The sequence below is a fragment of the Podarcis filfolensis genome, assembly GCF_964270895.1.
Source record: "Podarcis filfolensis genome assembly, chromosome: 1".
Taxonomy (NCBI): Eukaryota; Metazoa; Chordata; class Lepidosauria; order Squamata; family Lacertidae; genus Podarcis; species Podarcis filfolensis.
Window position 1 is genome coordinate 35,003,689 of NC_139604.1, and position 22,845 is coordinate 35,026,533.

Consider the following 22,845-nt stretch of genomic DNA (forward strand, 5'->3'; position numbering starts at 1 on the left):
TGCTCATGGAAGAATTCAGGTTTGAGTGACGCATAATTCAGAAGAGGCTGATCTTCTTACTTTCATGCAATTCAAATTTAGTTAAATAAAATTAGAGCCAGAGCGTGCAAAACCTTAGTTCAAAAGCAGAATGATTTAAGACACCCATGAGCATGGTAAAACAGAGCGATAATTAAGGAGAGTTCTGCAGTTTAAACTGCAGATGTTACTCTGTAAAAAGACTATAATAGTAAAAAAAATAATATTACGTTTCCTAGGCAACTGTTTTATCTAGACATGATCGTTCCAAGTTGCAGTATTTTGTCATCATATGTACAATACATTTAATACCCGGGGGTGCCCCTCCCAGAGAACAGCAAGGTATATATGCAGACCTGCACATCTGTGCAGTTTTTGGTACATGGGAGGGAAGAATCCCCTTGTACATGCAAAGATCTCCACGTGCAAAAGAATTCATTCTGAGAAGGACCAAATCATGTCTTTATTTTTCTCATCCTCACAACAACCCTGTGAGGTAGGATGTATTTGTTATGTAGGGAAAGGATGTTCCCACAAACTGACCTGCCTGCAAGTCAGTAGCTGAGCAGGGATTTGAAGGTTGGATTCCTAACTGCAACATTTCATCTGCCTATAGATATTGGATGGCCGCTAAGAACACATTCAAAATCCACAGGGTGACTGGATAAAGCTGCCCCCTCCAAAAGGAGGAGGGGGAGGAACCATGAAGGCAAATTTTACAAGAGGAAAGTATTGTGCACTGATGAGGAATGACCTACAGGACCTCGGGGTTTTGTTTGGTTTCCACTGTATAATATTGCTAATTATTTTCTGTAAGGTCATGATGAACAAGATCCAGACAAGTTACACACATTGAAAACAATTGGGGGTGGGGGGAAGAGCACAATAGGTTTTGCTAAGCTACCAAATTTCAGGTGTATGAAACGCTTTCTCACTAGCTGTATAGGTTTCCAAGTAATTCATATGCTGTTTGTAATGCTAATGGATACTGGTGGCCTCCATCCAGTGTGGGTTCATTGGCCACATGCAAACTGTTTCTGTGCATACACTAGAGTTTCCCCTTTGTCTTCTTCTTGACTATTATGCTGAACTAGTGGCAGGATCTAAACTAAAGGCTTTAGGTGCTTTTTTCTGGGCTGTGAAGTGGTCCAGAATTTCCACACACTGCCTTAGACTCAGGCACCGGTCCCCACCCAAAAAACACCCCACTTTATACTTGGAATTAATGCAGGCATCATGGTGAAAGACACTGATCCATGACAGAAAAGTAGAGATGCCATGGGTTGTAATTAGTTAGCAAACTATAATTAGAAATAGGCTTGCAAAACCAAGGTTTGTGCTGACTATAATATCTGAATTTCCAAACCATAGTTGCAAGAAGAAACCTAGTAAACTAAGTCAGACCTTGGTCCATCTAGCTCAGTAACTGTCTACACTGATCAGCAACTGCTCTCTGAGATTTTGGACAACAGTCTTTTCCAGCCTCACGTAGAGACATTTGTATTGAGCACTGATAAAGGTAAAGGGACCCCTGACCACTAGGTCCAGTCATGGCCGACTCTGGGGTTGCGGCGCTCATCTCGCTTTATTGACCAAGGGAGCCGGCGTACAGCTTCCAGGTCATGTGGCCAGCATGACTAAGCCACTTCTGGCGAACCAGAGCAGCGCACGGAAACGCCGTTTACCTTCCCGCAGGAGCGGTACCTATTTATCTACTTGCACTTTGAGGTGCTTTGAAACTGCTAGGTTGGCAGGAGTTGGGACCGAGCAATGGGAGCTCACCCCATCGCGGGGATTCGAACCGCCAACCTTCTGATCAGCAAGCTCTAGGCTCTGTGGTTTAACCCACAGCGCCACCCCATCTGTAATTACATAGATTCCTCCATGAATTTTCCATAGTTTATTATTGAAGAACTGATGTAGCAAGAGAAAAACCATGTAATTCACATTTTATTGCTGTGGTATGGCTTGATGTCCCAATAAATAGGATGTTTTAGCTGATGCCACACTGTTTCATCCGTTTTAAAGACTCATCTTCATCAACTTGACTATTTATTCTTAAAAACGATATTAGGGGGGGAAATAGACATGAGGGTTCAATGCTTAACCTCCATATCAGAGGAAAAAAAGAACAATTCCTTATTAAGATAATATGCAAAATGTACAAATTCTCCTATCAACCAGAAACTCTTCCACTGACTAGAATTCCAGTAACTAGCCAATACAACATTTGCTCATCATGTTTGGTCTTTTTAATACTTTGAACAAGCATCTGCTGGTGTCTTCACCGTAAAAGCAGCACTCTTCAAAAACAACAGAACACAGCACCATCCTATATCTTTTCTTTGTTTAGTAGATGTCAGAGGACTCTTCTTCTGTGTTACCATCTCATGTGGGTGCCATTGCCCTTCTAAGAGGACGAGGGAGGCATTCAAGGTGAGTTCTGGCACCCCTTTTTCTAGAAAAGTAGCACTGGTCACCATCTGAGAGACGATCTTCATATACCTCCAAGTGACAAATTAAGTCTGCTTGACAGAAAGAGTCATGTCACAAAACAAAAATGGCGGTGACTGAAACCAGCAACAGGATACTAGCAGCCTGTCTGCTGCTGCCCGACGTCCTCCGAGCATGGACAACTGCAAATACCGCATTAGTATGATTTGTTGGTATGTCTACATTGCAGATCATCCCTTCACAGCAAGAGATGCATTCCTGTAAGTTTTAAAAGACAACATATGATTTTTTAATTTAATTAATCAATGAATTAAATCGGCAAAAAGTTGCAAGGGAAGAAAAATAAACATTCTGAAGGAGGATTTTTTGTTTTGCTATAGTAGGCTCAACTTAAGAAAAGGCATTCCATCAATACACCATGGCAGAGGGATGCCTCTTTTATGGTGGTACCTGGCATCTGTGGGTTGGTGTTTTGTTTCACAAGTACCTGCATTATAAATAAGCAAGCGATCTGTTTCCTGATTTATTGGAAGGATTTATTTAAAATTAAAAGTTTTTTAAATCATTCATTTGATAACAATTAAAGTTGCTTCCACACCAAGTTCCTTACACTTAACTGGAAAGGCAGTTCCACAGAGCAGTAATATGGCACTATGTTACCCAAATGTACTGTCTCTGCCTCTGTGTCAAGGAGGCAGAAAGGAACCCACTGCTCTTGAACAGAACAGGAGCTAAATGGCAGTTCATTATTATCCATCAACTGAACTGAAAGCGGAGAAACAGCAGCCGCAATGTTTCTACAGAAGTAAAAGTTGCCATCCCCAGCAATGCTTTGCCTGTCTACATTGCATTTGTGTCGTGCAGCAAGAAATAGAAAACATATGCCACAAATCGAGCCCGGCGGGGAGGGACGGGGACTCCTGGGATATAACAATTTGGCAATGGCACTGTCTGGATCCTCTGTAAGAAATGAGTGAACAAACGACAGTAATTCCTGAGAAAAGAGCTAATTACAGTGGAAGCAACCTAAATGTCACAGCCTCATATGGCAGCAGTTTCTTTACCATAATTAATTAACGGAAACTTGACATTTTAATGTAACTGTTAAATGCATAATAAAGGGCTGAATCCCTGCTAAACGTGTGCTTTTAAACGGAAGGTTAATAATTTATGTAATGCTCTTGACATGCGATGTGCAACCTAGAAGAATGTACACTTGCAGATTCCCATTGCCAGCAACAGAATGGTAAACCATGTGAGTGCAAAGGAAACATCCTTCATCTGTGGCCAGCATTGTGGAATGTTCTGGCTTCCCCCTGTTTCATAATTATCATGGTTTTTCTCCTCTACATCAGCTCTGTGAGAATAATGCCCATTGTCCCCATTTTATGGTTGTGAGACCAGTGGCGTAGCGTGGGGGGTGCAGGGGGGGCCGGCCGCACCGGGCGCAACATCTGGGGGTTAGGGTTAAGGGGCGCAAATCCACGGGTTAGGGGGCGCAAATCCATGGGTTAGGGGTGCAAATTACTTGCCTTGCCCCGGGTTCTGACAACCCACGCTACGCCACTGTGTGAGACTGAGATTCAGCCTGAATGAGATGCCAAAAGCACCCAGTGAGTTCTGTAACTGAGCTGATACTTCGGCCAATGTCCTTGCATGGCACTTCTGTCAATAGGCCACACAAATTCCCAACAGTGAAGACCTCAGTCAGTGATTCAGCTACATATAAACACCCATCATTTTGTCTACTACATACTTGCAATATCTAGGTCAAAATGTATTAACCCACATACAAGATATTCCCTTAGCAGCCTGATCACAGATGTCTGACAGTCTGGGACCTCAGCTGTCAGCAAGAACACAAGGGCCAAGGAAAGCTTGCTTTTTCCAGCCTCTAGGACAGGATTGTGTCCTTTAAAAATAAATTAAAAAATCAAAATTCTAGGTAAAGTTGACTGATGTTTTGCAACCTACATAAACAAATGCGAACCAAGCAAAAATTATTTGTATGTTCTATGCAATGTAATCAGCTTCTTCTGGAACGCTAATATGTGCATAATAAGCTGCTCCTGGTGAGTGACTAAAATAAATTTAATGATTAATAATATACACTATGGCCTTTTAAACTGGGGGGGTGTACTCTTTTTGTTTGTTACTATGTTGTGTGTTTTTGTGTTGTAAACTGCCCTATGATCCTTGGACGAAGGGCGGTATAGAAACTTAATACAGTCATACCTCGGGTTGCAGTCGCTTCAGCTTAAGCCTTTTGGGTTGTGCTCCGCAGTGACACGGAAGTAACGGAGCGTGTTACTTCCGGGTTTTGCTGCTCGCACATGCGCAGACGCTCAAAATGACATCACGCGCATGCGTGGAAGCGGCGAATCGTGACCCACGCATGTGCAGACGCGGGTTGCGTTCACTTCAGGATGCAAATGGGGCTCCAGAACGGATCCCATTTGCATCCAGAGGTACCACTGTACATCATCACCATCATCACCAATGCAGGCAACAACTATACTTGGGATGGGGATTACTGTTGTCTTCTGAGTGTAATGATTGCCTAATTTATGCCTTGGGTATGGAGGACAGAGAGGGCACCATGTTCTAAAGTACTTTCCTGTACACAAAAAGGCAATGCTCACAGTGTGACTAGTTTCCCTGTGGTGGCGACATCCAACAAAACGGCACTCTTCTCTGGTAGCACATTTTTTAGTGACAGAGGTGCTCCTTCCATGACTGGTGAAGTGATGGACCGTCAAGCAGTACTCTGTGTCTAAGCAACCAAAAGGAAGAAGAGAAAATCAGTAATAGAGTTGATGCAGTGAGATTCAAATCAGAGACTGGACTTTCTGACCAGAACTCAAGATGTCTGGAGTTTTTCATAAATAAGGCATTCTTTTTCTGCCCCCACTACCCTCCATCACCTGGTTTGACCACAGACACATCTCTCCTTGCTTCAGAATATTTTAAAAGTCTGTTCTATTGGCTCTGAAATTGGGGCATACACTTTCTGGTCCTGTTCTTCCTTAGATGGGAAATCCCTACATATTAACATACGCTCCTGCATTCCACTGGGTGCAGGTTTTCCCAAGGTACTGGAGGAGGTGGCCAGGGTACTAGCACAACCCACCCTGCACCCATTCCTTTGACCAGCACATTTTCCCACACAAAAGGCAAGACAGCACTGCTTGCATCTAAATGCAATCTGCAGCACACATAGAGATTGGGGGTGTGGGTGTTACCTAGACAAAAACTAAAGGAGTGACCACCACCTTTCCACTACCAAGTCACCATTTTGTTTTCCAATTACATGTTCCAAAGGTGCCCTTCATATATTACAGAGGAACTGCTGATTTGTGACATGTTAAAGTCTTGGCATCCTATTGGTGGGTTCGGCCTTGTGGGTGATTTCTGTGCAGTGGATGACAGGCTGGGAATGGAAACAGTCCTCTGGGAAAGAGCCTTACAGCAACAACATAAAATGAAGTTACTGATAAGCTGTATGAAGGACACCAAAGTCAGATATACATGTGATTGGCTCTGTGACAAATAAGGAGCATGGCAAGGAAGGCAGTGTACTCTAAAGCCAATAGTGTTAAATACCTTCTTAGCCACTTTGATATCTAAAATATGGTGTGGTCAGACGCAAAAGCCAGAACAAAAAGCATTAAATATCTTACTGTTCCCCATGTACTTACTCTGAGGACACCATTTGTCTTCAGCCCATCTGTTACAGTTGTAATTGTCAACCACATTGTCACATGTAAAACACTTGAAGCTGCTTGGAAATGGAGTAGCTTTGAAATTAAAAAAATAAAAATAAAGAAATGAAAAGAAGTAAATCGTCTCAGAATCCCAAATGTCCAAATGTCATAACCCCAAATTCAGTTCTTCCCCAGTTAGGTACCGGAGAGAGGGGAACCAAACAGCAACGAGCCTTGTTGAATTGCATCACAATCCTAGGTATACTCACTATGGGCCTACTGATTTAAGAGTGGGTTTCAGGTGTGTGCAGGGGGCTGCCATGAGGGGAGGAGCTAGGAAAGCCCCATTGCATCAGTGGAGTTTTGCTCAGTTTTCTCTGTATGCAACCGCTAATCATTTATATCTTGTCTCTCACACCCAACCAAGATACACAAAATGGATTTTGTCTTTTGGATGCTTTCTTGATTTTATTCTTCATCTCAAGAGCCCTCGGTGGCAGCATAGCCCATTGTGGGGTACCCACTGTAACAGGTTAAATAAAACAGATCAGCACTAACTACAATACAGTGGCGCAGACAGACTTTAAACGAGGAGCCCACCCAGCCCCTGGTTTCTTGTGATACAACATGCAAAGAGCAAGGCAACACATGGAAAACCACTATGTTCAATTACAGATGCAAAATCTCAGCAGGATGTGTCCTAAACAACAGTATGAGAAAGATGTAGCAAAAGTAAAAAAAAGAGGAACATGCAGGTGTGCTTTAATCAAGGGTTCAACCAAAAAATTAACAACTACCAGAGACAATGGGACGTGGGTGGCGCTGTGGGTAAAACCTCAGCGCCTAGGATTTGCCGATCGCATGGTCGGCGGTTCGAATCCCCGCGGCGGGGTGCGCTCCCGTCGTTCGGTCCCAGCGCCTGCCGACCTAGCAGTTCGAAAGCACGTCAAAGTGCAAGTAGATAAATAGGTACCGCTCTGGCGGGAAGGTAAACGGCGTTCCGTGTTCTGCGCTGGCTCGCCAGATGCAGCTTGTCACGCTGGCCACGTGACCCGGAAGTGTCTGCGGACAGCGCTGGCTCCCGGCCTATAGAGTGAGATGAGCGCACAACCCTAGAGTCTGGCAAGACTGGCCCGTACGGGCAGGGGTACCTTTACCTTTACCAGAGACAATCAAGTTGATGTTTAGCTTTTAGATCTATTAGAAATGCATTGTGAATTCATGATGATGATGATGATACTACAAGGCATTTCAAACAGAAAATGCCCAAAGAGTTGAAAACATATGTACTGGCATAGCCAATAAAACTGTAACAGAACTGTAACTGGCTACTTACGGTCTACTGGAAGTCTCACATTATGGAAGTTGATGTTCTTGGCTAGAATCCAACTATTGGAGACTATGAAGAGCTGAACAAAAGCTGCAGCCAACATTTGACAGAGGAACGGCATGCTGTTTGTTGCACATCAAAGCATAAGGTTCTTATAACTGAGAGGAAGAAGGGGAGAAAGAATGTATCATTACCAAAAAAAGCCTGAGAACTGATTTTATGTCTGGCACACTCTGTACAATATGTTACTCACATCCACCTCTGCCAGCACTGTTAGTCCCAGCAATGGCCTAGGGGGCATACATGAATTAAAGGTGACATCAGCTCCACAAAGCTAAGCTGGCACTGCCTTCTGCTGGCCTGGTTGTAATGTACATCACAGCACTGCTACATATTACAGCAAAAGGCCATTCATAAGTGCAGCGGTTGTGATAGAGCAGAGGAGGTTAGGGGGGGAAATCCATTAACAAGCTTGAATGGATAAAATTAAGCTTTTTTAGAAAGAAAGATGAGTGCAGGTTGCAGTGGCCACTGGGAATCTGAACTGCAGAAGCATACAGGCCTCGGGTTTATTTTTTAAAGAGGGCTTTCAAGACTCTGGTCAGAATCTACAACACTATGATTTCTAGGCTGTCCTTTTTCTGCTGAATGCAAAACAAGTTCACACATCGTCATTACTGCATGCATTTTAAATTTCTTAATTAATGCCTATCTATCTTTAACAGGTAGCATGCATATTCAAAAAGTAGTTGCTCCAATAGAATTACCCACTTGCCTATTTTGCATCTCTCATCTTGCACAATGCCATCAAATCAGCAAGTATCAATGCTCAGTTTGAAGGTATCAGAATTCCACACGCAGATCTGCGGATGCTAATGAGAAATAAAAAGGCATTCAGTGTGACCCTCTAAAGGTCACATTTAAAGAAAATGTCTTCATGGATAAACATTAAAGAATTTTTCCAAGTCACAAAGACTCATTTACCAAAATGGGAGGGGGGATTTGATACTGGTTACATAAAGGACAAAAGAACTTAATAAGTGCAGTCATCCACTCAAATCGAGGATGGATTTAATCCAAAGGTTTGGTGAAAAGATGAATATGGGACATAGAAGAAGAAGAAGAAGAAGAGTTTGGATTTGATATCCCGCTTTATCACTACCCGAGGGAGTCTCAAAGCGGCTAACATTCTCCTTTCCCTTCCTCCCCCACAACAAACACTCTGTGAGGTGAGTGGGGCTGAGAGACTTCAGAGAAGTGTGACTAGTCCAAGGTCACCCAGCAGCTGCATGTGGAGGAGCAGAGACGCGAACCCGGTTCCCCAGATTACGAGTCTATTGCTCTTAACCACTACACCACACTGGCTGTGGGTCAGGCCACTGGTGTATTGAACTCAGTAACACTGCCTGACAGAGGCTGTCCTGAATTTCAGACAGGACTCTTGTCCATCTCTCCCTGGAAATGCTGGAAGTTGAACTACAGTCCTTCCACAAAATGTATCATCAATATCACAAAGTATTTTGCCATGAATGACACGATTTACAACAGAATGCACATGTGTCAAAGCTTACAAGCATGCACACGGTTAATGTTGTCATGCAGGAACATTGTTGGCACTTCTGAATATTGCCCAAACACAACATGGACGTGTCAGATATTAGTGGACTGTATACGACTGCTATTCAGAATCACCACTAGATGGCATAAGATAAGATGAGATCTGCAGAGTTTCCAAACCCCTTTTTGGACACTGGGATCTGAACTGCAGCCAGTTAAAGTGCTGGGAACCAGCCTGTGCTTCTTCTCTCACTCAACGTGCACAAGTTAAGTCAAGTTTCATTGGCTAAAAACCAATGGCCATTGCAAACATGTGAAGGTGACTGGGTATTACAGTTTATCATAGATTATTTCCAGAAGAATGTTCCATGTTTAGCAGGCCAAATTAATCCCCAATTCTTCCTAGGACACACACATTCTTGTGTATGATATGTTTATCTCCATCTGGTCACCAAATGAATGAAACAATACCCATACAAACATCCCAACACACCAGGCCATGTCCATACTTCAGGGTTTCTAACTTACCGTGGTTTATTGGAAACTAGCTGTGTGCTGATTAATTGCTCCTGCTGAGCTCCTCCTTCCCTGGTGCACATGAGAGAAACAAATCAGGAAATTGATACTAAACTTGGCTTTTTTCAGATGTGCTGGATTGTGCACTGTTGCTCCCTGGCAAACCAGAATTACTAGCCATAAAAGCATGGTTTGTTGACTAAAGATTCCTGGCTACTTAAGAGGAAGCAAACAATGAACTTGGGTCTGAACATCTTGCTTTGGATTTCCCTGTGCATGACAAGAGCACAGTAGAATATATCAGCTTATTCCTGATAAATCATGAGAGGAATTCAATGTTGCACTAATCATTCTATCAGTGCAAGCATTTTGGCTTGCCACACAGAATGATGCCTCCTCTTCTCCCCACCACGTGCTTTTCCATGGGTTCTTCTGATCTACCCCCAAGCCAATGTCGGTGGGCACAGGGGGAGGAGATGGGGGAAAGCCCCATTGCACAAGAAAAAGTCATTGCACAGGGCTTCTGCTGACAGGACGTATTAGTTGAATCCTGCCCCATGGAAGCAATGCTGACTTACTGTGACGTGCAAACATGCCCAGAGAATATACTGTCACACAAAAACAAGTCCAATTTGTTAGCAAAGTTATTATGTTATAGCTCTAGAATAATTCCAGCCACCAATACCAAGTAGAAAGTGCTCCCCCCCCCAAAGGACGCTGATTTTCCTTGCTGCCAGGGGTGCCAACTTGAATAAAATATTGTGGGGGCCCAAGGTAAGCCCTGCCACACATAGTCGATCACATGATGCAGTGCGCACACACCACTTTAAGAGGACTGCCCATCAACTTTGTGGGGGCCCAGCCCCCTCAAATATTTTATTGTGGGGGCCGAAGACCCCATGGCCCCTAGGAGTTGGTTCCTATGTTTGCTGCGGACCAGTATAAGGAGGCACACACCGTTCTTTAAAAATATTATCTTTGATCTTGTCTGCTTAGAACCATGCATTATTTTTGCTTTATTTCCATTCAAGTTGACAACTATTTATCCCTGATGCACAACTGAAGAGTGGTAACAGGAGTAGACTCACCCTTGAAATACAGTGGTACCCCCATTTACGAACTTAATTCGTTCCAGAAGTCCATTCTTACACTGAAAGCGTTCTTAAACTGAGGTGCGCTTTCCCCAATGAGGCTTCCCATTGCCAGTGCTGGTTTGTCTTCCGTTCATCTTCCAGGGCAAAGCTCACTAACCGGGACACCTACTTCCAGTTTTGCAGAGTGCGTTGCCAGAATCATTCGTTAACAGGACTGTTCTTAGACCGAGGTATGATTGTACAGTGGACCCTCCGGATATGAATTAAATTCATTCCGGGGGTCCGTCTGCAATCCGAAAAGTTCGTAGGCAGAGGCACGCAGCAAAATTCAGAACTATACACTTCCGGGTTTGCTGCGTTCGTAATCCAAAAGTTACGTATCCAGAGCGGTACGTAACTAGAGGGTCCACTGTATTCTAAAGCTTTGCATAGCTTTGGCCGTACATAGTGTTGCAACACAGAGAACTTTGTTTCTCCCAGTCCTTGAAACTATTGTTTCTGTTCTCTCTTTAAGTATCTCGTTTTGTACTCTTCAAACACCAAACTAGCCAAAGAATCTTGGGCCATAATATAGGGTATGTACACATTAGCAGCTTGGAGCCCAGCAAAGTCGTTTTCCTCTGCTGCATTTTAAGTCACATCACCAATGCCATTACCTTATTTGTTTCAGTGCACCAAACTCCAGTTCACTGAAGCTGTAATCTGCACATGCGCTGTAATCTCCACATGCACAATGACTGCCTGAACTGATTTCCTATGGATTGTGGCTAGTGTCATGTGCACTCAGCTTCCACCACCAGTGGTGCAAGTGTGCTGGAGCTGAATTAAGTGGTAATATAGACAAAGCTTTATTTCTGAATAGCTCACTTAATGTTTGCTCTGTGAGGGTGGGGCACTGATACCCTTCAATGCAGGGCTTATCTGTCGCAGAAAAGCAACCAGCTTTTATGGGAGCAAGGCATGACATAGAGCTTCTGACAGCCAACACTCACCTTAAAACACAAAACTGCACCTGCACCACCAAACAAACATTTCCCTCTAGACCTTCAGTATGAGGAAAGCAAACAATGCAAGCTAAAACCAGCCTTCGCCTACCTGCTGCCCACAAGGTGTTTTGAATAGTAATTCTCAACAGCCCCAGCCAGCATAGATTTTCTCCACTTTGAAACATCCCTGTACATTTTTTAAACAAAACAAAACAAAACAAAACAACTCATGGCATGTTTTTCTGCAATCCCAATCCCTCATCTAGGATGCTTACTATAAGGTGTCACTGGCCTGAACAAGCCCATTCTCTCTTCTCTGCCTCCATCCTGTTATCTCCTTCCCTCCTTCTCAGACTAATGTCTTAACATTTTGTATATCCTGGAATCCCATGGGTCCTTGCTTGGTTGCTTAGAGTTTCTTAATATATATTTTTTCTGTTGATTTACAAACTTGCATACAACAACACACTTGGGGTGTCCCCTGAGTATGTGGAAACCACTGACATATTTTTGAGTGAGCCCATTTAGTTTCCAGACTGACTACTGCTTGACTGTCTGGGTTTACTATCAGAGAAGTGATTCTCAAAACTCTCCTCAACCCCTCATATGGACCACTTGAAAAATGCTGGGAGCCTTGGTGGGACCACTAAATGATTTTTCTGCCTGTTGCAGCCACAGTTTGAGAACCCCTCTGAAAGGGAATTGCCTAAATTTGACCATACTTTGGATGTAATATTCTTTCCCTTCTTCATTTTTAAAAATAAAACAAAAATTAGGCACAGAAATCTGGAGAGCTCAATGATTTAAACCCCACCCCCCCGGGTGTGTACACTCAGGTGATGTTGTGATTACTCAGTTTTGGAATTGTTTATTTTTACCAGAAATTTTCTGCCCTCCAACCTAAATACTCTAATGTGGAATGTATAGCTATTTTTCCTCTATACACAGAGTTCTTAATTTAAATCTGCCCACCCCAGGTTACATATTAAAAGCCAGCCGAGTTAATAAATCCTTCGGTCAATAAAGTCTCTGTATCTCAAACATTTACACTGCCACTACCCCAAAAGGAACCAGCCTGGATATTTCCAGAGATTTCTGCCCACCATCCACGACTTCATTAATCAAATTGTTTTTGCACGGCAAATGGTGTGCAGCAGCCTGTGAAAGTATCTGCTACTACAATGCAAACTGAACAAATGCACTGTTTAGGGTTTGTTTTTTACCAGTTGTTCCTGGAAGCTATCAGGTTTTTTTTTGCAACTGAAAATTGTAACAATCCAAGCCATTTCAGCTGCTACTTGTAATTAAAAACCTAAATGGAGTCACCAACTGTGAAAAACTACAGTCTTGTTTAAGTCTTGTAAAAGACTGATAAGACCATAAAGCAGAAGCAACTGGTGTTAATGTGTTGGAATGTAGTACCGTATTTCAACATGTGCTTTTTGTTTTTAATGAAGTGCAATCTCTTTATCATTACCTAATGCAATATATATCCCACCTTTTTTTCTTTAAAGGGGAAGATAAATAGTAGTGTGGTACCTTAGAGATTAATTTATTTATTCTGGCACGAAACTTTACGAGTGACGTCCTGCTCCATTAAATATAAATAATATAAACTGAACAGAAGTGGAACCCATGTACAGTTTCATTACACTGAGATTACCCAAAATCAAGCCATTCTATTGCTGTATGTTTTGTTTCTATGTACTGTTTCAGCAAGGACGTGGGTGGCACTGTGGGTTAAACCACAGAGCCTAGGACTTGCCGATCACAAGGTCAGTGGTTCGAATCCCCGCGATGGGGTGAACTCCCGTTGCTCGGTCCCTGCTCCTGCCAACCTAGCAGTTCGAAAGCACGTCAAAGTACAAGTAGATAAATAGGTACCGCTCCAGCGGGAAGGTAAATGGCATTTCCGTGCGCTGCTCTGGTTCGCCAGAAACAGCTTAGTCATGCTGGCCACACGACCCGGAAGCTGTATGCTGGCTCCCTCGGCCAATAAAGCGAGATGAGCGCTGCAACCCCAGAGTTGGTCACGACTGGACCTAATGGTCAGGGGTCCCTTTACCTTTACCTTACTGTTTCAGCACCAGAACATTTATGTCATGGGTGGAGAACTTGGGTTCCTCTAGATGTTGCCTGAACAATGGTCAAGGATGATGGGAGTTGGGGATCCAACAATATCTGGAGGGCCACAAATTTTCCATCCTTCCTACATCCTTATCTCCCACACCCCAGTTGTGTAAGCCCCACCAATCAGCTGATTGTTGGCACTGGCAAAGTGCTGGACACAGGGCTTTGCAATTGCTGCCAACCAGCTGGTTGACAGTGTCTACAAAGCCCCTTTGTCGCAGCCACATCTTTCATTCCCCATACCTGACGTCAGATGTAGGGTGTGGTGGGTGTGGTCAAATGAGGGTGCTGTCCCTATGAGCTGGACATTTCTCATCCCTGGTATATGCCAAATTAGATCCCATACATTACACACCTTATGTATGACTGAGAGAGCAAGGGGGAATGCAAGTACTTGAACCAAGATTTTGAAATTTTGGTTCATATTAAACCAGATTAAAATTTAAATGAAGGGTTGAATGATTGACAGGGGATTTTGTTTTCCTAAGTACGATAAAACCACCTTATGTGTGGATAACAAGCGGATGCAAGTCTTCTCCCCTGCTTTCTTTACCATTTTAGGTGGCACACCTGTGCTTCAGAAAGGCGTCTTTGTTCTCTCTCATTCCACTGCTGTCCTCTCTCCCTTGCTTTTCTTTCTTCAAGCTTGTTCCCTTTTTTACTGCCTCTGGTTTCTCCTTTTGCAACGAAACAATCCTTCAGGGTTGTGGGGGAGGTGTCTAATATGTGACAACCGTGGTTATGTCCAATAAAATATGGCAATCTTCCTCTCTATAACCAACATGCCATGCATCTCTGAATTGAACTGAACCCTGACGTTTCATTAACAGCTCATTCTTCAGACATTGGTGACTCAAAGGGGGAGGGGGGAAATGTGTGTAAACAGCTGCAGTTCAAGTTCACTTCTTTTTAAAGTATCACTCCCTTGTCTGCACTACAGCAGAGCCTCGTTTGGGTTAGGCATGTTTGTACTTACACTTAACTGAAAGTCCAGTCTGATCCCCAGCTTCAAAGGAACACAAACTGCTGGTAAAGGACTGCAGGGCAGCATTTGCAATAAGCTCACTATACCTCCCAGGACTTCAGAACTGCAACCCACAGAGGCAGCATTCCCCTGCATGTGTCTGAATGTTCCCTTTCTGGCTGCACACTTTCCCACTGGGAGAGCCACTGAACATGTCCTTACCAGAACACTCTCCTGCTCTCTGCTATCAGAAGACCAGTTCAACACCGATGGTAAAGAAAGAGTAAATCTTAACATGGTGTTGTAAAGCATGATTACAATTGTAAAGCAACCTGTGGTCTCTTGATGAAGGGCAGTATGTAAATTTAATAAATGACGACGACGATGCTTTGTGAAATAACAGGGACCAAGGGCTAAGAAGGGTTCCCAAAATGAGGGGTTCAGCATCCTGCATCTCTTGACTAGCAACAGGATTATGTAAAAAAGGCAGTGACCTGCTTAAAAAAGCAGGTAATGACAGAGAAGTCCCTCCCTTCTCCCTTGCTAAGTGCAATGTCTTCTCCCCTACCTGCACCTTCCAAGGAGCAGATCAATGGAAGAAGAGGCTCTGGCCTGGCACTGAAGACAGAAGGCTGAGATGCAACCTCCTTCTCTCTCTCTCTCTCTCTCTCTCTCTCTCTCTCTCTCTCCCTATATTGGTAAGGAGATTTAAGTGGGGGAGCATTGGTATTGCCCCAACTGCAGTTTGAAGCGATATAGGCCATTCTGCCACCTCAGGACTTTACACCTCCCTCATCTCATATACTGTGGTGGACAGGCAGAGGGAAAAAGATACAGATGGTTTGGGTTCAGGGAAAGAGAGTCAGAGGTGGCGACAGAAAATGTGCTGAAGGAGGGGGGAGGCAAAGTACGTTTCTGGGGCGGGCAAGCACTATCCACCACGTTAAGTTTTCTGAAAAAGAAACAACAGTGTATTTCACATTGGCACTCCCATCCATTCAGGTCCCGTTAACTTTGATGGAATTACCTAGTAGGTATGCTTAAGACTTCAGGCTTGTTTAATTTTATTATTAAACTGCAACTTGTATGGGAAGAGTGCCTTTCCTTCAAGCAATCACATACGTTGAGTGATTGGGAGATGGGAAGGGGCAAGACACTTGTCTACTGGGGGATGCTTGGGTTTAGCTCCAAGAACAGTGTGGCAGATTGTGTACTTCCTCTGAAGCTGATCCAATCCAACTACAAATAAAGCAACTCACACCCAGGCATCAACCCATGTGTATCAACGCTTCCTGCAGACCAACCTTTCCCCAACCTTGGGTCTCCATATGCTGGGTCCCCGTCATTCCAAGCCACCACAGCTAATGATCATGGATGATGCAGGTTGTAGTCCATCAATATTTGACGACCTTGAGTTAGAGGAGGCTGCTAGAGAATGTGGGATTTTGTAGAAAGTTTTATGGGATGTGTATGAAGGGCAGGTCATCTGAACATCACACTATTTTCTGCAAGGGTTGTCTGCACAATCCTGTCCTTGGTAGTTCACATGCAGTGTTGCACCCCCTAGTACCCCTACAAGCACTCATTTTTCTTGCTCTGTCACAATTCCACTGTATGGCCTCATTCAGCCCTGCTGTCTCCAGAGGCTTCATTAAGATTGATCTGATTAAAGGGAAACTAAACTAAACCAACAGATCAACTGAAGTAGGTTAATAAGAACTTCCTAAAAAGAGGGCAACATGCTTCACTTACTTCATGCCTGAAAACAAGGTAATAAAGTAGAGATGCCTCAAGGTAATATGTGTGTGTGTGTGTGTGTGTGTGTGTGTGTGTGTGTAGGTGGGTGTTCCCTCCAGTGTGGTATGCTGCACACTCATGTTAATAAAATGTACCTGGAGTTTTTACCCGCAACCTGCATACCTTTCACTCAGATATAAATCAGGAGCATGAAAAGGAAAGGAAGAGAAAAGCAGGTGGGGACACTATAGTGTCTCAAAATGATTAAAATTCCAGCTCTGTGTGGTTCTGCACACAGTAATTCAGCACTGGTATTTGAAAAACTGATCCCTGATTTCAGCAAAAGCAACCTTAAATTAGGACGGTTTCAACAAGGTAATGCTTAGTGACGAAAAGGTAAGATAGATGAATAACCAGGAACAATCTTGATTAACCTACCTCTTGTCCACCCTGATAGCATATGAGTAGGAATGGGCAAATCTTGCAATTTCAGTTTCTCATTTTTCCAATCTCAAGTTCAGTTCCCCACATTTTCACGAGAGTCTGAATTTTTTTTTTTTAATCCTCACAAGAATTTATCAGGATTTTAGGTCACATTTCTCATATGCATATTTTTGCAAGCACTTTCCTGTAATATATATGTTTTGGTATGCTATTTCCAGCAATATAGGCATGGGTTTCTTCTTATTATTCTTTTAAGAAAACCCTTTTTATTTACCTTTCATATGCTGTATATAGGTAACTAATATCCAGTGCAGATAAGTAATGCAATGAATATACAGAGTTATATGACGCAACAAGGATAAACTAACATCTATAAGCAGAAAATAACAACAGCAACAAACATTCCCTCCCCCACTGCGTTTCTATACACGTGCTCCCCTAATATACACACACTGAACACGTTATTTGGTTGGAGAGCCACACTGCAAAATTCAGAGTAGTGCACATTTTGAAGAATAGCTATGTTTCAGGGTTGCACATTGTTTTGGGACATGCAAATTTGCATTAAAACGGAACCCCATCCCTTTATATAAGATATGAGTTTTGCAGTCATCATTAGGTTTTTGTATTTCTGTTATGTCCTGTGGCCAATATGAAAATAAAGCTAGGCAGGCAATATATCATGGTGGTGTCAAGACCTGCTAATCTTAAACTTGAGGAGATATTGAGTGTCTTTGCTGAGTAAAGGTTTCCTTAGTGTTCTATACCAGGCTTCCTCAACATCGGCCCTCCAGATGTTTTTGGCCAACAACTCCCATGATTCCTAGCTAGCAGGCCTAGTGGTCAGGGATGATGGGAATTGTAGTCTCAAAACATCTGGAGGGCTGAGGTTGAGGAAGCCTGTTCTATACAGTAAAATGGACTAAATTCCTTGGGCCTTTGAGGCATCCCATGAAACTACTCCAGCACTATGATGTTGATTTGAGACAATACTTCAATAGCCTTAGTTGCCAATTACCCAGATGTTTATATTACACTTCAACAAGTCCAGATTTGCTTCAGAGTACAAAATTGTGCCGTGTCAGATAAGAAGACTGTGCAGGTTTATTTTATTTTTTGCAGATATTATACATCACATCTGACATGGCATGGCACTTGTGTTGAACGCAAAATGTAAAGTAAGAATTATCTCATTGAAATGAGTCAGCTCCTCTCATAAGTGAGAAGTGGCCTTTTTAAAGCACACTTTTTAAAAACAGGGGCACTGAAGCTAAGGTTAGCATTCCACCATTGCAAAAATTTCTTTTTGCAAAACAGACTGTTCTTCCTCCCCTCCCTCCATCCCCCCTCTCCAGATGTGGGGATGGTGCAAAGCCACACAAGGGGGGGGATCCGCTTCCACTGGCACAAGAAGTTAGCTGAATACCACCTAAGAATGCTTAACATGTTTTTAAGGCTGCAAATTTATGCACATTTAATCCCACTGAACAGCAGGACAGAAGTATAACATACATGGATTTGTGCTAAGATAATTAGACTCTACAAATAGTGTTTTGTCTCTAGTTTTGCTAGTTTGTTCTAAAGTCTATGCCAGGGCTGGCCCACCCATGAGGCAAGGTCAGGCAAATGCCACAGGTGGCAGGATCTACAGAAGTAGCAGATCCCAATGCAGCTCTTTATTTTCCCACCCCCTTGTTCCTAATGCAGATCCTCACTCCTTCTTCCCCGGAGGGAAAGAGAGGTGCCATTTTGTAGTTAGCCTCAGGTGCCCAAATGTCTTGGTCCAGCCCCAGGGTCTATCCTTTTACTAATTTAAACCCCAGTCTGCAACCATGAGTAAAGACTCCCAAAGCTGCACATCTGGTGAAATTGGGGTGTGCTTTATACAAAAGATGACACAACAGAGCTGCACAGCAGCTGTGTTGAAAGAGTGTATATAATCCATTCACAAAATTCTCCTGTGCTCCTAAAATCTTTTCTGCCAACTGTCAGCCTGAGGCAAATTTTTACAGGTGAGTTATAGCTTTCACTCTTGAAAACTGGGAGGGGTATATAATGGAGCTACTGACAAACCATCTTAATTACTACTGCTTTGAAAAATATGTTAGAAAGAAAGTCATAAAAAGCCCCACATCCAAACCCCCAAAAGAGATTAAATCAGTAAGAATTCCTTTGCTATGAAACTACCATATGGGTATACAAAGGGAAATCTACATTATGCCCATAAATCAATAGATCCCTTTGATCTCTGTGTAACCTGATGAATTCTGTGCCCCTGATTTACACACCAGGTGGTAGCAGGCAATTGTCAATTGGCAACTAAAAAGCAAAAAGAGAGAAAAAGAAAAGAAAACAGCAGCCAGCAAGTTTATTGGAGACCAAATTGTTCACAATAGCCTTTGGAAATCAGGACGTCATTCTTCTTTTCTTGATGTGCACATATTGATCATGAACTGAATCATGGCGTTCAAATGCCACCGATAAAAAGCAACATTCTAATCTAGTTCAGGGCTTATATGGAGTCACATATACTGTGGCAAGAGTGAAAATTCAAGATTCATAAGCGTTTGTCAAGGACAGAATACAGGCATAGAGCAAGTTTTGTTTGTTTTTTATGTCCATGTAAACCCCAGTCACAATTTGGCACCCCTTTTATTGAAGTGAGAGAAATTTATGTGCATGCTTTATCCTTCCAGTAAAATCAAGGAGACAGGAAAGTGTCAGACTCTGGGAGGCGTGTGATCCTATTGTTTCAACCCCCCCCCCCCAACATGGGCAACTGTTAGAAGACTAAAACGATTGTACAAGCCCCTGTCATATACTAAACCCCTGCTGGCTTGCACAAAAAGAGCAGAGTAAAATTTTTAGCACTTAAAGCAGGCTGAACATTTAATTCTTGGTTATTAGGCACGTATAATTTCCTGCAATTTAGACACTGCTGCTGGATGCTTCTTTGATGTTCCATGGTTTTAAGGTTGAGGAAAGACCACCACTAGCAGTACCATCTCAGAAAACGTGGCTCCTTGTTCTTTCATTTGTACTTGTTTGCTCATAGCACTGTGGGTGGAGGGGGAGAGGAAATCTCTTTTCTTTACATATTAAAATTGCTCTCAAGTATGCAGTTAGCAAAGCTTGTCCTAACAAATCAGTGGCCACACACATAAAGCAATCTCCTGGCTCCCAGGTACTCTGCACTCTGCAGCGTTAATGCTACCAACATATATTCCGTTGTGCTAAGGAAGAATATCCAGCTGATGTTGTTCTGCATAATGACTGTGCCCTTATGGTCTATTTACACTGTGATGCTGTCAGACAAGTCTTATTGGCTTCAGTCTGGCCAAGGTTAGTCCCACTGAGAACCATAGGACTTGAGTTAGTTGCAACTAGATTATTTATTTAATTTGCATACCACACTTCATCCAAAGAGCACAAGGCAGTTCACAACGTGCAAAAATACAAAATGAGAACACAAAATACATAACACAAAAACAAACTAATAACTCCCCTCCCACAAAAACATTTTAAAGGCCATAGAATGTTAATCAGCCAAAGGTCTGATTATGGAGAAATGTTCTGTTTGTATCATTGGTCAAGACGCAATGGGGCCACTGAATTTAACCACTTAGCTACCCAAGAGTATGTCATTTTGGGAATAACAGAAACCAGGGTGGAAATTGAACCTGGAAGCTTTCCAGAGGGTTAGCTATGCTAATCTCTGGCAGCAAAAGCAACGAAGAGTCTGGTGCCACCTTAAATAATAACAAATTTAGTGTGGCATATGCTTTTATGGACTAGACTCCACTTCCTCTGGTAAAGTACAGTGGTACCTTGATTCTCGAACTTAACTCATTCCGGAAGTCCGTTCCAAAACCAAAGCATTCCAAAACCAAGGCGCGCTTTCCCACAGAAAGTAATGCAAAATGAATTAATCCGTTCCAGACTTTTAAAAACAACCTCTAAAACAGCAATTTAACATGAATTTTACTACCTAAGGAGACCAGTGATCCATAAAATGAAAGCAATAAACAATGTACTGCAGTCACACAACTGAACTGCGTTCCACAGTCACAAAAGCAAAACAAAAAGAGCCACAAAAACGCAAAATAAATAGCAAAATCAGACAGTTCAGAATGGAGCATGTTCAGCTTCCGAAAAAAGTTCGCAAACCGGAACACTTACTTCCGGATTTGCAGTGTTTGGGTTCCAAGTTGTTTTGAGTGCCAAGGCATTTGAGAACCAAGGTACCACTGTATTTATTTTCATTGTTACTTATTCAAAGATATACAAAGTTTATACCCAGTACAATGTTATCTTTTGATAATACTCCACTTCATCCAAGGTAGTAAAAACAAAACAAAGAAAACCTATGCCACATTCAATTTGTTAAATCCTTAAGGTGCACCCATGAACTCTTAGTTGAGATTTCCAGTTTTAGCTTGTAAATGTAAAGCAAAAGCAAAAGCATTTCAGGCCTCATGCTTGCTGTGTCATCTCCCTGCCTGAAACCCTGGAGAACCACTGCCAGCCAATGGAGACAATTCTTCTTCTTCTCCTTCTCCTTCTTCTTTGGCGATCACTCGTAGCCAAGTAAGATTGTCTTCCATAAACACGGTTTTAACAATGAGTCCATAAGTGACTGTGGAGGCCAATTCTGGATCCACATGTCCTTCCACAGTGGGGACATTGTTTTCCAGGCAGGAGTTGATCATGGTGTGGATTTACCAAGTGTGCCTTCCTCTTAGCACACTTCTCCCTTGTGTCCTGAGTTTGAGTGTCTTCAAAGTTCATGACACCTTTGGTAAAGGCTGTTCTCCAACTGGAGCACTCGCAGGCCAGTGTTTCCCAGTTGTCAGTGTTTATACTACATTTTTTTATATTTGTCTTGAGACAGTCTTTAAGCCTCTTTTGTTGACCACTGGCATTACGCTCTCCATTTTTAAGTTCGGAATAGAGTAGTTGCTTTGGAAGACGATCATCAGGCATCCGCACAACATGACCAGTCCAACGAATCATTGCTTCAACACTGGTGATCTTTGCTTCTTCCAGTACACTGATATTATGGAGACAATACTGGCTACACTTATTCTGCATCTGCGCCAATCCTGTATGTTCATCTAGGGTTACCCGGGCAGGTATTATTTATGCCTAAAGCACATTCCAAGTGAGTTCCGTAACTCACTTTTCTCTACAGGCAACCATAAAAGGATAGGTTGCTCACTCCCCCAGAGTATGGTTATCACAGTATCAGGTCAGAGGTTAAATGCCCTAAATCATGTCGGTTCAGGTGAAGAACACAGCACTGCTTTGTAATGATTTTGCAAGAAGGGCTTGCAATTTTGCTTCTTAAGAGCAGAGGTGTTTGCTTGCTTTAGCCACTGCACGAAAGATAACAAGAGATAAGCATAAAGCTAGGAGCATAATAAAGCCGTGCAGATAACAGTCCATACTCTCAAAACAAACTCAACAATTAATAACCAGTGGCAGGAACACTAATGTGATGGTGACAATGTAAATGCTAAGCTTGCTTTACTGCTGTTCTACTGCTTTTGTAACATGTACTTGAAAACCGAGACCTGACAGGATAGGCAATGAAGTCAGATAGTAGCTGGGTATGCAAGTTTTTCTGACCCAAACTGTGCAGGTCTACAAGACATTTTTGGTAATAAAAGCAGCTTGGAAGATTGGGAGGAGTGTCAAGCATTGGTTTCAATGTAACCAACTACCCAAAGTTGTTAAAGAAATATATTTCATCTGTTGAGTAGTTGTAACCTCTTGGAAAACTTTGACTTTGACTAAAATGGAAAATTTATTGAAATTTGCTGCTATTGTTTAATGAATTAGTTAGCTGCCCTTCACCATAAGGTCCAAGAGTGGATTAAAAAATTGAAAAGTGCACTGTTTTAAAAAGTTT

At 42.7% G+C, this 22,845-nt stretch overlaps 1 protein-coding gene across 8 annotated transcripts in view; it reads right to left on the reverse strand.

Moving 5' to 3' along the window:
* Positions 1–462: 462 nt before the first annotated feature.
* LYPD6B (LY6/PLAUR domain containing 6B) overlaps positions 463–22,845 on the reverse strand; it is a 61,344-nt gene continuing 38,961 nt past the window's right edge. For 3 of the 8 annotated variants that reach the window (XM_083579850.1, XM_083579851.1, XM_083579853.1), the window contains 5 exons: positions 8,278–8,378; positions 7,513–7,664; positions 6,171–6,269; positions 5,115–5,245; positions 463–2,730 (listed from right to left, as the gene is read on the reverse strand). In XM_083579850.1, coding sequence (XP_083435976.1) covers positions 2,566–2,730; positions 5,115–5,245; positions 6,171–6,269; positions 7,513–7,627 — 510 coding nt within the window. In that variant the 5' untranslated portion in view covers positions 7,628–7,664; positions 8,278–8,378 and the 3' untranslated portion in view covers positions 463–2,565. Of the gene's footprint in view, positions 2,731–5,114; positions 5,246–6,170; positions 6,270–7,512; positions 7,665–8,273; positions 8,379–11,329; positions 11,349–11,768; positions 11,847–22,845 lie in introns of those variants that run through there. The other 5 variants (XM_083579857.1, XM_083579852.1, XM_083579854.1 and 2 more) reach the window with 5 other exon arrangements.